This window comes from Callionymus lyra, chromosome 1, assembly GCF_982586985.1.
Source record: "Callionymus lyra chromosome 1, fCalLyr1.hap1.1, whole genome shotgun sequence".
In the NCBI taxonomy this organism is placed as follows: domain Eukaryota; kingdom Metazoa; phylum Chordata; class Actinopteri; order Syngnathiformes; family Callionymidae; genus Callionymus; species Callionymus lyra.
The window spans coordinates 49,327,997-49,346,657 of record NC_141818.1 but is presented as its reverse complement, the minus strand read 5'-3'; the positions used below and the strand labels follow the sequence as shown (position 1 = coordinate 49,346,657).

The window sequence follows — 18,661 nt, the reverse complement described above, 5'->3', positions numbered from 1 at the left end:
TACAAACAATTTTCAACTATAATCTAACAATTTTCAACTATAATCAAACAATTTTCAACTATAATCAAACAATTTTCAACTATAATCAAACAATTTTAAACTATAATCAAACAATTTTCAACTATAATCAAACAATTTTCAACAATAATCAAACAATTTTCAACTATAATCAAACAATTTTAAACTATAATCAAACAATTTTCAACTATAATCAAACAATTTTCAACAATAATCAAACAATTTTCAACTATAATCAAACAATTTTCAACTATAATCAAACAATTTCCAACTATAATCAAACAATTTTCAACTATAATCAAACAATTTTCAACTTTAATCAATCAATTTTCAACTATAATCAAACAATTTTAAACTATAATCAAACAATTTTCAACTATAATCAAACAATTTTCAACAATAATCAAACAATTTTCAACTATAATCAAACAATTTTCAACTTTAATCAAACAATTTTCAACTATAATCAAACAATTTTCAACTATAATCAAACAATTTTCAACAATAATCAAACAATTTTCAACTATAATCAAACAATTTTCAACAATAATCAAACAATTTTCAACTATAATCTAACAATTTTCAACTATAATCAAACAATTTAAAACCGTAGAAACACACATTAGTTCAGTTCAGGTCAGGTGCGGCAGCCTCAGGAGTTCCACCAGGCTCTGTACTTGGGTGTTTATCGGTGCAGTTGTCACCATGTGATCCGAGGAAAGACTCTCACGGAGAAACACGAGCGAAGGAATTGTTTAGATCTTCTGCCGCCGGACGTTGATGAAAACCTTCATGAATGTTTTTAAAGTCTTCGCTCAGGATTTTTCACCGAAGTGCAGTAAAAACGCGCTGCAAGCAAACGGATAAAAATACTGTGTCACGTAAATACTCAGCTGTCGAGCAGGAGCGTTGCTGTGAGTGACAGCGGCGTCTGGACGACACCACAGACGTGGCGTGAGAGGGAGGGTCTGACACATGTTGCTGTGACAAGCATCCCCTGCTGCTCCTAATGGGGGGTCTATGCATTAGTGGAGGATCATGTTTCATAACTTCATGACTGGAGATATTTTTGTCTGTTTGATGATTGTGTTACTATAAGAACAACTTTATTGACTCCACACACACACACACACACTCATGTTGGTGAAGCTCCAGCTGATTGGACCACGAGTAACAACATCAACCAATGGGACGCTTTCTTTTATCATAAGCTCCGCCCACTGAGTGGAGCACTAAGAGATTTGATTGGATCAGACGTGTGTCAATCAAAACATCTGATTTATGGCGTTTGAACGATGTCTTCTAAACTCGTGTTATGAACGAAATAGATTTATTGGGTGTTTTTTTCAAGAGTGTGTTGATAGTATCACGATACAACGATACTATATATAGTAATATACAGTGATATACAGGTATAGTGTAGTAACAAGTATATATGTGTAGTATTGTCCAGTACTTGACTCTGGTGTTGTGATCGTGTAGTAACAAGTATATATGTGTAGTATTGTCCAGTACTTGACTCTAGTGTTGTGATAGTGTAGTAACAAGTATATATGTGTAGTATTGTCCAGAACTTGACTCTGGTGTTGTGATAGTGTAGTAACAAGTATATATGTGTAGTATTGTCCAGTACTTGACTCTGGTGTTGTGATAGTGTAGTAACAAGTATATATGTGTAGTATTGTCCAGTACTTGACTCTAGTGTTGTGATAGTGTAGTAACAATTATATATGTGTAGTATTGTCCAGTACTTGACTCTGGTGTTGTGATAGTGTAGTAACAAGTATATATGTGTAGTATTGTCCAGAACTTGACTCTGGTGTTGTGATAGTGTAGTAACAAGGATATATGTGTAGTATTGTCCAGTACTTGACTCTGGTGTTGTGATAGTGTAGTAACAAGTATATATGTGTAGTATTGTCCAGTACTTGACTCTGGTGTTGTGATAGTGTAGTAACAAGTATATATGTGTACTATTGTCCAGTACTTGACTCTGGTGTTGTGATAGTGTAGTAACAAGTATATATGTGTAGTATTGTCCAGTACTTGACTCTGGTGTTGTGATAGTGTAGTAACAAGTATATATGTGTAGTATTGTCCAGTACTTGACTCTGGTGTTGTGATAGTGTAGTAACAAGTATATATGTGTAGTATTGTCCAGTACTTGACTCTGGTGTTGTGATAGTGTAGTAACAAGTATATATGTGTAGTATTGTCCAGTACTTGACTCTGGTGTTGTGATAGTGTAGTAACAAGTATATATGTGTAGTATTGTCCAGTACTTGACTCTGGTGTTGTGATAGTGTAGTAACAAGTATATATGTGTAGTATTGTCCAGTACTTGACTCTGGTGTTGTGATAGTGTAGTAACAAGTATATATGTGTAGTATTGTCCAGTACTTGACTCTGGTGTTGTGATAGTGTAGTAACAAGTATATATGTGTAGTATTGTCCAGTACTTGACTCTGGTGTTGTGATAGTGTAGTAACAAGTATATATGTGTAGTATTGTCCAGTACTTGACTCTGGTGTTGTGATAGTGTAGTAACAAGTATATATGTGTACTATTGTCCAGTACTTGACTCTGGTGTTGTGATAGTGTAGTAACAAGTATATATGTGTAGTATTGTCCAGTACTTGACTCTGGTGTTGTGATAGTGTAGTAACAAGTATATATGTGTAGTATTGTCCAGTACTTGACTCTGGTGTTGTGATAGTGTAGTAACAAGTATATATGTGTAGTATTGTCCAGTACTTGACTCTGGTGTTGTGATAGTGTAGTAACAAGTATATATGTGTAGTATTGTCCAGTACTTGACTCTGGTGTTGTGATAGTGTAGTAACAAGTATATATGTGTAGTATTGTCCAGTACTTGACTCTGGTGTTGTGATAGTGTAGTAACAAGTATATATGTGTAGTATTGTCCAGTACTTGACTCTGGTGTTGTGATAGTGTAGTAACAAGTATATATGTGTAGTATTGTCCAGTACTTGACTCTGGTGTTGTGATAGTGTAGTAACAAGTATATATGTGTAGTATTGTCCAGTACTTGACTCTGGTGTTGTGATAGTGTAGTAACAAGTATATATGTGTAGTATTGTCCAGTACTTGACTCTGGTGTTGTGATAGTGTAGTAACAAGTATATATGTGTAGTATTGTCCAGTACTTGACTCTGGTGTTGTGATAGTGTAGTAACAAGTATATATGTGTAGTATTGTCCAGTACTTGACTCTGGTGTTGTGATAGTGTAGTAACAAGTATATATGTGTAGTATTGTCCAGTACTTGACTCTGGTGTTGTGATAGTGTAGTAACAAGTATATATGTGTAGTATTGTCCAGTACTTGACTCTGGTGTTGTGATAGTGTAGTAACAAGTATATATGTGTAGTATTGTCCAGTACTTGACTCTGGTGTTGTGATAGTGTAGTAACAAGTATATATGTGTAGTATTGTCCAGTACTTGACTCTGGTGTTGTGATAGTGTAGTAACAAGTATATATGTGTAGTATTGTCCAGTACTTGACTCTGGTGTTGTGATAGTGTAGTAACAAGTATATATGTGTAGTATTGTCCAGTACTTGACTCTGGTGTTGTGATAGTGTAGTAACAAGTATATATGTGTAGTATTGTCCAGTACTTGACTCTGGTGTTCCATCTTCTTCATCATCAGCTGCTCTCATGTCTCGTGGACCCCCCGGAAAGCTTCTCACTGAGGAACATGTTTCATCCTCCTGTAGATACAAACATGTCATACATGTGATGCTGAGACGTCTGACACGACATGCTTCTGCTCTTAGACACACACGGAACACGGAACATGAAGCGTGTGGAATCAAACATGTGACATTAGCGTGTTGTTAACAGTGAAACATGGAAGTAAAGTGTCTTTGATGGAATCATTGATTCATGAATCACTTGGTTATTCATTGAAAGTCTTAAAATGATGTAAATTATTCACAGTATGTTTGTAATATTTTCCACCGTCATAAAAGATTTAGTAGAATTGTTGAAATATTAACACACAAACTACGAAAATAGAAACAAAAAAAACATATATTTATTGATATATTGTCTATAAGTCACATGATCGTCTATAAGTCACATGATCGTCTATAAGTCACATGATCATCTATAAGTCACATGATCATCTATAAGTCACATGATCATCTATAAGTCACATGATCGTCTATAAGTCACATGATCATCTATAAGTCACATGATCATCTATAAGTGACATGATCATCTATAAGTCACATGATCGTCTATAAGTCACATGATCATCTATAAGTCACATGATCATCTATAAGTGACATGATCGTCTATAAGTCACATGATCATCTATAAGTCACATGATCGTCTATAAGTCACATGATCATCTATAAGTGACATGATCGTCTATAAGTCACATGATCATCTATAAGTCACATGATCATCTATAAGTCACATGATCATCTATAAGTCACATGATCATCTATAAGTGACATGATCGTCTATAAGTCACATGATCATCTATAAGTCACATGATCGTCTATAAGTCACATGATCATCTATAAGTGACATGATCGTCTATAAGTCACATGATCATCTATAAGTCACATGATCATCTATAAGTGACATGATCGTCTATAAGTGACATGATCGTCTATAAGTCACATGATCATCTATAAGTCACATGATCGTCTATAAGTCACATGATCATCTATAAGTCACATGATCATCTATAAGTCACATGATCGTCTATAAGTCACATGATCATCTATAAGTCACATGATCATCTATAAGTCACATGATCATCTATAAGTCACATGATCGTCTATAAGTCACATGATCGTCTATAAGTCACATGATCATCTATAAGTCACATGATCATCTATAAGTCACATGATCATCTATAAGTGACATGATCGTCTATAAGTCACATGATCATCTATAAGTGACATGATCGTCTATAAGTCACATGATCATCTATAAGTCACATGATCATCTATAAGTCACATGATCATCTATAAGTCACATGATCGTCTATAAGTCACATGATCATCTATAAGTCACATGATCATCTATAAGTCACATGATCATCTATAAGTGACATGATCGTCTATAAGTCACATGATCATCTATAAGTCACATGATCATCTATAAGTCACATGATCATCTATAAGTCACATGATCATCTATAAGTGACATGATCGTCTATAAGTCACATGATCATCTATAAGTCACATGATCGTCTATAAGTCACATGATCATCTATCAGTCACATGATCGTCTATAAGTCACATGATTATCTATAAGTCACATGATCGTCTATAAGCCACATGATCGTCTATCAGTCACATGATCGTCTATAAGTCACATGATCGTCTATAAGCCACATGATCGTCTATAAGTCACATGATCACCTATAAGTCACATGATCGTCTATAAGTCACATGATCGTCTATAAGCCACATGATCATCTATCAGTCACATGATCGTCTATAAGTCACATGATCATCTATAAGTCACATGATCATCTATAAGTCACATGATCGTCTATAAGTCACATGATCATCTATAAGTCACATGATCATCTATAAGTCACATGATCGTCTATAAGTCACATGATCGTCTATAAGTCACATGATCGTCTATAAGTCACATGATCGTCTATCAGTCACATGATCATCTATAAGTCACATGATCGTCTATAAGTCACATGATCATCTATAAGTCAGATGATCGTCTATAAGCCACATGATCGTCTATAAGTCACATGATCATCTATAAGTCACATGATCGTCTATAAGTCACATGATCGTCTATAAGTCACATGATCGTCTATAAGTCACATGATCATCTATCAGTCACATGATCGTCTATAAGTAACATGATCATCTATAAGTCACAGGATCGTCTATAAGTCACGTGATCATCTATAAGTCACATGATCGTCTATAAGTCACATGATCGTCTATAAGTCACATGATCGTCTGTGAGTCACATGGTCGTCTATAAGTCACATGATCATCTATAAGTCACATGATTGTCTGTGAGTCACATGATCGTCTATAAGTCACATGGTCGTCTATAAGTCACATGATCATCTATAAGTCACATGATTGTCTGTGAGTCACATGATCGTCTATAAGTCACATGATCGTCTATAAGTAACATGATCATCTATAAGTCACAGGATCGTCTGTGAGTCACATGATCGTCTATAAGTCACATGATCATCTATAAGTCACATGATCGTCTATAAGTCACATGATCATCTATAAGTCACATGATCGTCTATAAGCCACATGATCGTCTATAAGTCACATGATCATCTATAAGTCACATGATCGTCTATAAGTCACATGATCGTCTATAAGTCACATGATCGTCTATCAGTCACATGATCATCTATAAGTCACATGATCGTCTATAAGTCACATGATCATCTATAAGTCAGATGATCGTCTATAAGCCACATGATCGTCTATAAGTCACATGATCATCTATAAGTCACATGATCGTCTATAAGTCACATGACCATCTATAAGTCACATGATCGTCTATAAGTCACATGATCATCTATAAGCCACATGATCGTCTGTGAGTCACATGATCGTCTATAAGCCACATGATCGTCTATAAGTCACATGATCATCTATAAGTCACATGATCGTCTATAAGTCACATGATCGTCTATAAGTCACATGATCGTCTGTGAGTCACATGATCGTCTATAAGTCACATGATCATCTATGAGTCACATGATCGTCTATAAGTAACATGATCATCTATAAGTCACAGGATCGTCTATAAGTCACATGATCATCTATAAGTCACATGATCGTCTATAAGTCACATGATCGTCTGTGAGTCACATGATCGTCTATAAGTCACATGATCATCTATGAGTCACATGATCGTCTATAAGTAACATGATCATCTATAAGTCACACGATCATCTATAAGTAACATGATCATCTATAAGTCACATAATCATCTATAAGTCACATGATCATCTATAAGTCACATGATCATCTATAAGTAACATGATCATCTATAAGTAACATGATCATCTATAAGTCACATGATCATCTATAAGTAACATGATCATCTATAAGTAACATGATCATCTATAAGTCACATGATCATCTATAAGTCACATGATCGTCTATAAGTCACATGATCGTCTATAAGTCACATGATCGTCTGTGAGTCTCATGGTCGTCTATAAGTCACATGATCATCTATAAGTCACATGATCGTCTGTGAGTCACATGATCGTCTATAAGTCACATGATCGTCTATAAGTCACATGATCATCTATAAGCCACATGATCGTCTATAAGTCACATGATCATCTATAAGTCACATGATCGTCTGTGAGTCACATGATCGTCTATAAGTCACATGATCATCTATGAGTCACATGATCATCTATAAGTCACATGATCATCTATAAGTCACAGGATCGTCTGTGAGTCACATGATCGTCTATAAGTCACATGATCATCTATAAGTCACATGATCGTCTATAAGTCACATGATCGTCTATAAGTCACATGATCGTCTATAAGTCACATGATCGTCTATAAGTCACATGATCATCTATAAGTCACATGATCATCTATAAGTCACATGATCATCTATAAGTCACATGATCGTCTATAAGTCACATGATCGTCTATCAGTCACATGATCATCTATAAGTCACATGATCGTCTATAAGTCACATGATCGTCTATAAGTCACATGATCGTATATAAGTCACATGATCGTCTATAAGTCACATGATCATCTATAAGTCACAGGATCGTCTGTGAGTCACATGATCGTCTATAAGTCACATGATCATCTATAAGTCACATGATCGTCTATAAGTCACATGATCGTCTATAAGTCACATGATCATCTATAAGTCACATGATCGTCTATAAGTCACATGATCGTCTATAAGTCACATGATCATCTATAAGTCACAGGATCGTCTGTGAGTCACATGATCATCTATAAGTCACATGATCATCTATAAGTCACATGATCGTCTATAAGTCACATGATCGTCTATAAGTCACATGATCGTCTGTGAGTCACATGGTCGTCTATAAGTCACATGATCATCTATAAGTCACATGATTGTCTGTGAGTCACATGATCGTCTATAAGTCACATGATCGTCTATAAGTAACATGATCATCTATAAGTAACATGATCGTCTATAAGTCACATGATCGTCTATAAGTAACATGATCATCTATAAGTCACAGGATCGTCTGTGAGTCACATGATCGTCTATAAGTCACATGATCATCTATAAGTCACATGATCGTCTATAAGTCACATGATCATCTATAAGTCACATGATCGTTTATAAGCCACATGATCGTCTATAAGTAACATGATCATCTATAAGTCACATGATCGTCTATAAGTCACATGATCGTCTATAAGTCACATGATCGTCTATCAGTCACATGATCATCTATAAGTCACATGATCGTCTATAAGTCACATGATCATCTATAAGTCAGATGATCGTCTATAAGCCACATGATCGTCTATAAGTCACATGATCATCTATAAGTCACATGATCGTCTATAAGTCACATGACCATCTATAAGTCACATGATCGTCTATAAGTCACATGATCATCTATAAGCCACATGATCGTCTGTGAGTCACATGATCGTCTATAAGCCACATGATCGTCTATAAGTCACATGATCATCTATAAGTCACATGATCGTCTATAAGTCACATGATCGTCTATAAGTCACATGATCGTCTGTGAGTCACATGATCGTCTATAAGTCACATGATCATCTATGAGTCACATGATCGTCTATAAGTAACATGATCATCTATAAGTCACAGGATCGTCTATAAGTCACATGATCATCTATAAGTCACATGATCGTCTATAAGTCACATGATCGTCTGTGAGTCACATGATCGTCTATAAGTCACATGATCATCTATGAGTCACATGATCGTCTATAAGTAACATGATCATCTATAAGTCACACGATCATCTATAAGTAACATGATCATCTATAAGTCACATAATCATCTATAAGTCACATGATCATCTATAAGTCACATGATCATCTATAAGTAACATGATCATCTATAAGTAACATGATCATCTATAAGTCACATGATCATCTATAAGTAACATGATCATCTATAAGTAACATGATCATCTATAAGTAACATGATCATCTATAAGTCACATGATCATCTATAAGTCACATGATCGTCTATAAGTCACATGATCGTCTATAAGTCACATGATCGTCTGTGAGTCTCATGGTCGTCTATAAGTCACATGATCATCTATAAGTCACATGATCGTCTGTGAGTCACATGATCGTCTATAAGTCACATGATCGTCTATAAGTCACATGATCATCTATAAGCCACATGATCGTCTATAAGTCACATGATCATCTATAAGTCACATGATCGTCTGTGAGTCACATGATCGTCTATAAGTCACATGATCATCTATGAGTCACATGATCATCTATGAGTCACATGATCATCTATAAGTCACATGATCATCTATAAGTCACAGGATCGTCTGTGAGTCACATGATCGTCTATAAGTCACATGATCATCTATAAGTCACATGATCATCTATAAGTCACATGATCGTCTATAAGTCACATGATCGTCTATAAGTCACATGATCGTCTATAAGTCACATGATCGTCTATAAGTCACATGATCATCTATAAGTCACATGATCATCTATAAGTCACATGATCATCTATAAGTCACATGATCGTCTATAAGTCACATGATCGTCTATCAGTCACATGATCATCTATAAGTCACATGATCGTCTATAAGTCACATGATCGTCTATAAGTCACATGATCGTATATAAGTCACATGATCGTCTATAAGTCACATGATCATCTATAAGTCACAGGATCGTCTGTGAGTCACATGATCGTCTATAAGTCACATGATCATCTATAAGTCACATGATCGTCTATAAGTCACATGATCGTCTATAAGTCACATGATCATCTATAAGTCACATGATCGTCTATAAGTCACATGATCGTCTATAAGTCACATGATCATCTATAAGTCACAGGATCGTCTGTGAGTCACATGATCATCTATAAGTCACATGATCATCTATAAGTCACATGATCGTCTATAAGTCACATGATCGTCTATAAGTCACATGATCGTCTATAAGTCACATGATCATCTATAAGTCACAGGATCGTCTGTGAGTCACATGATCGTCTATAAGTCACATGATCATCTATAAGTCACATGATCATCTATAAGTCACAGGATCGTCTGTGAGTCACATGATCGTCTATAAGTCACATGATCGTCTATAAGTCACATGATCATCTATAAGTCACATGATCATCTATAAGTCACATGATCATCTATAAGTCACATGATCATCTATAAGTCACATGATCGTCTATAAGTCACATGATCGTCTATAAGTCACATGATCGTCTATAAGTCACATGATCGTCTATAAGTCACATGATCATCTATAAGTCACATGATCGTCTATAAGTCACATGATCGTCTGTGAGTCACATGATCGTCTATTAGTCACATGATCATCTATAAGTCACATGATCATCTATAAGTCACATGATCGTCTATAAGTCACATGATCATCTATAAGTCACATGATCATCTGTGAGTCACATGTTCGTCTATAAGTCACATGATCATCTATAAGTCACATGATTGTCTGTGAGTCACATGATCGTCTATAAGTCACATGATCGTCTATAATTCACATGATCATCTATAAGCCACATGATCGTCTATAAGTCACATGATCATCTATAAGTCACATGATCGTCTGTGAGTCACATGATCATCTGTAAGTCACATGATCGTCTATAAGTCACATGATCATCTATGAGTCACATGATCGTCTATAAGTAATATGATCATCTATAAGTCACAGGATCGTCTGTGAGTCACATGATCGTCTATAAGTCACATGATCATCTATAAGTCACATGATCGTCTATAAGTCACAGGATCGTCTGTGAGTCACATGATCGTCTATAAGTCACATGATCATCTATAAGTCACATGATCGTCTATAAGTCACATGATCATCTATAAGTCACATGATCGTCTATAAGCCACATGATCGTCTATAAGTAACATGATCATCTATAAGTCACATGATCGTCTATAAGTCACATGATCGTCTATAAGTCACATGATCGTCTATCAGTCACATGATCATCTATAAGTCACATGATCGTCTATAAGTCACATGATCATCTATAAGTCAGATGATCGTCTATAAGCCACATGATCGTCTATAAGTCACATGATCATCTATAAGTCACATGATCGTCTATAAGTCACATGATCATCTATAAGTCACATGATCGTCTATAAGTCACATGATCGTCTATAAGCCACATGATCGTCTATAAGTCACATGATCGTCTATAAGCCACATGATCGTCTATAAGTCACATGATCATCTATAAGTCACATGATCGTCTATAAGTCACATGATCATCTATAAGTCACATGATCGTCTATAAGTCACATGATCGTCTATAAGCCACATGATCGTCTGTGAGTCACATGATCGTCTATAAGCCACATGATCGTCTATAAGTCACATGATCATCTATAAGTCACATGATCGTCTATAAGTCACATGATCGTCTATAAGTCACATGATCGTCTGTGAGTCACATGATCGTCTATAAGTCACATGATCATCTATGAGTCACATGATCGTCTATAAGTAACATGATCATCTATAAGTCACAGGATCGTCTATAAGTCACATGATCATCTACAAGTCACATGATCGTCTATAAGTCACATGATCGTCTGTGAGTCACATGATCGTCTATAAGTCACATGATCATCTATGAGTCACATGATCGTCTATAAGTCACATGATCGTCTGTGAGTCACATGATCGTCTGTGAGTCACATGATCGTCTATAAGCCACATGATCGTCTGTGAGTCACATGATCGTCTATAAGTCACATGATCGTCTGTGAGTCACATGATCGTCTATAAGTCACATGATCGTCTATAAGTCACATGATCATCTATGAGTCACATGATCGTCTATAAGTAACATGATCATCTATAAGTCACAGGATCGTCTATAAGTCACATGATCATCTACAAGTCACATGATCGTCTATAAGTCACATGATCGTCTGTGAGTCACATGATCGTCTATAAGTCACATGATCATCTATGAGTCACATGATCGTCTATAAGTAACATGATCATCTATAAGTCACATGATCATCTATAAGTCACATGATCGTCTATAAGTCACATGATCGTCTATAAGTCACATGATCGTCTATAAGTCACATGATCGTCTATAAGTCACATGATCGTCTATAAGTCACATGATCGTCTGTGAGTCACATGATCGTCTGTGAGTCACATGATCGTCTATAAGCCACATGATCGTCTGTGAGTCACATGATCGTCTATAAGCCACATGATCGTCTATAAGTCACATGATCGTCTATAAGTCACATGATCGTCTGTGAGTCACATGATCGTCTATAAGTCACATGATCGTCTGTGAGTCACATGATCGTCTATAAGCCACATGATCGTCTGTGAGTCACATGATCGTCTATAAGCCACATGATCATCTATAAGTCACATGATCATCTATAAGTCACATGATCGTCTATAAGTCACATGATCGTCTATAAGTCACATGATCGTCTGTGAGTCACATGATCGTCTATAAGTCACATGATCATTTATGAGTCACATGATCGTCTATAAGTAACATGATCATCTATAAGTCACATGATCGTCTATAAGTCACATGATCGTCTGTGAGTCACATGATCGTCTATAAGTCACATGATCATCTATAAGTCACATGATCGTCTGTGAGTCACATGATCGTCTGTGAGTCACATGATCGTCTATAAGTCACATGATCATCTATAAGTCACATGATCATCTATAAGTCACATGATCGTCTTTAAGTCACATGATCGTCTATAAGTCACATGATCGTCTATAAGTCACATGATCATCTATTAGTCACATGATCGTCTGTGAGTCACATGATCGTCTATAAGTCACATGATCATCTATAAGTCACATGATCGTCTGTGAGTCACATGATCGTCTATAAGTCACATGATCATCTATCAGTCACATGATCGTCTGTGAGTCACATGATCGTCTATAAGTCACATGATCATCTATAAGTCACATGATCATCTATAAGTCACATGATCGTCTATAAGTCACATGATCATCTATAAGTCACATGATCGTCTATAAGTCACATGATCATCTATAAGTCACATGATCATCTATAAGTCACATGATCGTCTATAAGTCACATGATCATCTATAAGTCACATGATCATCTATAAGTCACATGATCGTCTGTGAGTCACATGATCGTCTATAAGTCACATGATGATCTATAAGTCACATGATCATCTATAAGTCACATGATCGTCTGTGAGTCACATGATCGTCTATAAGTCACATGATCATCTATAAGTCACATGATCATCTATAAGTCACATGATCATCTATAAGTCACATGATCATCTATAAGTCACATGATCGTCTGTGAGTCACATGATCGTCTATAAGTCACATGATCATCTATAAGTCACATGATCATCTATAAGTCACATGATCGTCTTTAAGTCACATGATCGTCTATAAGTCACATGATCGTCTATAAGTCACATGATCATCTATAAGTCACATGATCGTCTGTGAGTCACATGATCGTCTATAAGTCACATGATCATCTATAAGTCACATGATCGTCTGTGAGTCACATGATCGTCTATAAGTCACATGATCATCTATCAGTCACATGATCGTCTGTGAGTCACATGATCGTCTATAAGTCACATGATCATCTATAAGTCACATGATCATCTATAAGTCACATGATCATCTATAAGTCACATGATCATCTATAAGTCACATGATCGTCTATAAGTCACATGATCATCTATAAGTCACATGATCGTCTGTGAGTCACATGATCGTCTATAAGTCACATGATCATCTATAAGTCACATGATCATCTATAAGTCACATGATCATCTATAAGTCACATGATCGTCTATAAGTCACATGATCATCTATAAGTCACATGATCATCTATAAGTCACATGATCGTCTATAAGTCACATGATCATCTATAAGTCACATGATCATCTATAAGTCACATGATCGTCTATAAGTCACATGATCATCTATAAGTCACATGATCATCTATAAGTCACATGATCGTCTATAAGTCACATGATCATCTATAAGTCACATGATCATCTATAAGTCACATGATCGTCTATAAGTCACATGATCATCTATAAGTCACATGATCATCTATAAGTCACATGATCGTCTATAAGTCACATGATCATCTATAAGTCACATGATCATCTATAAGTCACATGATCATCTATAAGTCACATGATCATCTATAAGTCACATGATCATCTATAAGTCACATGATCGTCTATAAGTCACATGATCGTCTGGCGACTCTATTATACCAACATTTATATATTGAAGTGAAAAGAATACAAATTAAAAACCATGGAATTTATAAAATTATTTCTTTAAATTATTGGAATTAAAACATCAAAAATGTTCAAAATTCAATCTTTAAATACAACAATTATTAAATTAAACTATTCAATAAAATTATTAAATGCCTAAAAAAAACAATATTACAGTTAAAAAAACACAACATAGTTTATGTAAAAAATATAAAAAGTAAAAGCAAATCTTCATGAAAAAGAAACAACTTAAAAACTTTGATGGTTTATTTTTATTTAAATAAACTTTGTTTTTGTTGCATTTGACTGTAGAGCTTTTACACAGACACTGTTTTGTTAAGTGACATCAACAGTTATAAGTTAAGCCTCTCAAGCCGAGCCACTGATCCACGGCTTCAACACCTCGTTTCCTTCAAAATAAAAGTCTGACCACAGCTGCTATTTCAGGAGGAACACGATCAGCGCCTGCAGCCTCGTGACCTCATGGGGTCGACTCATGGACGAGCTGCTTGGCAGATGTCTGCGCTCCAAAGTGCTTTTCTACTCTTTCACTGAATCACAGCTTTTCGTTCTTTCAGAGGAAAACTGCACTTACTTCGGTCACTTTACTCCTGGACAAGACTCGGAGATCTTTGAGTACAAGACGCAGAAAGGTGAGTTTATTGACACAAAACTGTACTTTGAACTTTATTGACACAAATCTGTACTTTGAACTTTATTGACACAAAACATTACTTTGAACTTTATTGACACAAAACTTTACTTTGAACTTTATTGACACAAAACTGTACTTTGAACTTTATTGACACAAAACTTTACTTTGAACTTTATTGACACAAAACTGTACTTTGAACTTGATTGACAATAAATATTCTTACATTTTTATTAAAAAAATATATATTTTCAACTTTATTGACACAAAAAATATATTTTCAACTTTATTGACACAATAAATATATTTTTTAACTTTATTGACACAAAACTGTAGTGACATCTTTTTGACAAAAAATATATTTTCAACTTTATTGACACAAAACTGTACTTACAACTTTATTGACAAAAAACTGTACTTACAACTTTATCTACACGAAACAATTCTGAGAACTTTATTGACATAAAACTATTCTTTCAACTTTATAGACAAAAAACTATACTGACAACTTTATTGACACAAAAAATATATTTTCAACTTAATTGACACAAAACTGTACGTACAACTTTATCAACACGAAACAATTCTGAGAACTTTATTGACAAAAAATATACTTACAACTTTATAGACAAAAAACTATACTGACAACTTTATTGACACAAAAAATATATTTTCAACTTTATTGACACAAAACTGTACGTACAACTTTATCAACACGAAACAATTCTGAGAACTTTATTGACAAAAAATATACTTACAACTTTATTGACATAAAACTATTCTAAGAACTCTATATTCTCATAACTTTATTTACATTAACGTTCTTAAAACTTTATTGATACAATTATTATTACAACTTTTTTGATTTTTATGGAGATTAATCACAAATGAATCAATGATTTTGTAAATTGCATGTTTTTATCTATTGATCGACTTCCTGCCGAGGGACTGTTGAGCAGACGCTCGGGCGACAGTTGAACGCCGGAAAAATAAGCTCATGTCTCGTGTTTCATGTTATTAATAAAACACGACATGATGTGATAAGAAGAGACACGAGAGGACAAACCTATGATATACATCATGTTCTATATGTGGACGAAGATGAAGGTCGTCGGACGACAGCAGAGGTCGTCTGAGCTGACATGACAATTATTGGAAATTATTTCCCCCAAAAAAACACAAAAAGGAGGCATTAATTTATTAATTAATTAATAAAACTAAGTTTTACAAGGTATATTAGGATGTGAACTAATAACAATGAATTTTAAAAATTAGTTTGTTTTCAGAAAACCTTTCACGCGTAGTTTATAAGTTTGACACTATTTTGCTCCAAATAATTCTGACAGAACGTCACACATATATTGTTTATAAGAGAGTTTTTGACATTTTTTTTATTGTTATTTGAATCAAAATCTCTTTTGAAAGTTGGCATAAAACTATGAATTAATACGTCGTCACACGGAGTCGTGCAAAAAGGAAAATGACGCATTTGAAGCAAACAACTTCAAAGATAAGTTAAATAAATAGTTAGAATTAAAATTCTAAAATTAAATTAAAATATCAAAGAAATAAATAAAAATAAAATAACAAATACACGAATAAAATAAAAAATAATTTAATAGGATAATACTTATAATATACTGTATATATATATATATATATATATAAAAGAGACATTTTAAATAAACAAATTATTTAAAAGGAAAAGTAAAAACATTGTCATTAAAAAATGTAAAGTCAATAAATAAATGAATTATTAATTAAAAAGGGAAAATAAAAAAAAATACTGTAAATGTTAAAGAAGAAAAATATTCATAATAAATAAACAAATAAAATTAAATAATAAATGTTTTAAGTTTATTTATTTATTGTTTACTACAAGAGGAAACAACACATTTAAAAATGAATAAATCATTCAATATTAATACAAATGTAAATAAATGTAAAATAACGCGAAAAAAAGTCATAAAAAAGTAAAAAACAATGAAAAAATGTATTAAATATGAATAAAAAATGGTTAAATGTTAAAAAAGGGGAAACAGACGCTTGAGAAGAGCAAACGTTCTAAATAAATGAAATAAAAATATAATAACGTCGCTCTCCTCCAGAGTACAACATCTCGGCCGCTGCCATCTCCATCTTCGCCGTGGCCTTCATGCTGCTGGGCTCCTTGTTCCTGATTGGCTCGTGCACCGGGAAGGGCAAAGGTCGGCAGTATCTGCTCAAACCTGCCGGCATGTTCTTCGCCTTCTCAGGTGAGTGACGTGGTCGGGCGAGTGGCGCCCGGGGTCGTGACCTCTCGTGACCCCTCTTGACCTCTCTCGACCTCTGCCCCGCAGGCCTGTGCACCTTCATCTCGCTGGAGGTCATGCGTCAGTCGGTGAAGCGCATGATCGAGAGCGAGGACACCATCTGGATCCAGTACTTCTACGGCTGGTCCTTCGTCTGCGCCTGCGTGGGCTTCGTCCTGCTCTTCCTCACCGGCTTCGCCCTCCTCATCCTCTCCATGCCGCACATGCCGCGCAACCCTTGGGAGACGTGCATGGACGCCGAGCCGGAGCAGGTGGAGTGAGAAGGAAGAAGGTCCTGGACTCTTTCAAAGTAAAAGCTTCATTAGGAGAAATATTCAAAGGTTCACTATTCTGTTAGAAATCTTTAAGAACTTAACGTCTTTTTTTTCATGACTTTTTTTAAGCCGAGAGAAAGTAAAGAGATGTTTTAGTTTCGTGAATATTCAAGACGTCGCCTCAACTTCATCATTTGTACATTAAGATGGAAATCATTCGCGTTTGCTTTGATCCTTTTAGGTTTTTGTTTTGTTTTGGGATTTTATTGTTGCAGACAGTTTAGTTTTTTTCCTCCCAAAAGCTTGAACGCAAGTGTGTCACATATTTCTACAACTTTGTGTTAACATTAAAGTCTTGATACATTTAAATGTTGTATAAAGTTTCCTTTTTTTAACAAAAGGTTATTTTTCAACTGAAAAAGAAACCGTGACATTTTAAGAATAGTTTTGTGTCAATAAAGTTGAAAGAATAGTTTTGTGTCAATAAAGTTGAAAGAATAGTTGTGTCAATAAAGTTGAAAAAATAGTTTTATGTAAATAAAGTTGAAATAATAGTTGAGTCAATAAAGTTGAAAGAATAGTTTTATGTCAATAAAGTTGAAGGAATAATTTTGTGTCAACAAAGTTGAAAGAATAGTTTTGAGTCAATAAAGTTGAAAGAATAGTTTTATGTCAATAAAGTTGAAGGAATAATTTTGTGTCAATAAAGTTGAAAGAATAGTTTTGTGTCAATAAAGTTGAAAGAATAGTTTTATGTGAATAAAGTTGAAAGATTAGTTTTATGTCAATAAAGTTGAAAGAATAGTTTTATGTCAATAAAGTTGAAGGAATAATTTTGTGTCAACAAAGTTGAAAGAATAGTTTTGAGTCAATAAAG

The 18,661-nt window shown here is 34.7% G+C and overlaps 1 protein-coding gene across 1 annotated transcript in view; it reads left to right on the top strand.

Moving 5' to 3' along the window:
- Positions 1-18,147, top strand: part of LOC148090009 (voltage-dependent calcium channel gamma-1 subunit-like) — a 20,886-nt gene extending 2,739 nt beyond the window's left edge. Inside the window, exons 2-4 of the mRNA XM_087785565.1 lie at positions 15,145-15,219; positions 17,327-17,473; positions 17,558-18,147. Of these exons, the coding sequence (XP_087641691.1) occupies positions 15,145-15,219; positions 17,327-17,473; positions 17,558-17,790 (455 nt within the window). The 3' untranslated portion in view covers positions 17,791-18,147. The remainder of the gene's footprint in view (positions 1-15,144; positions 15,220-17,326; positions 17,474-17,557) is intronic.
- The last annotated feature ends 514 nt before the right edge of the window (positions 18,148-18,661 follow it).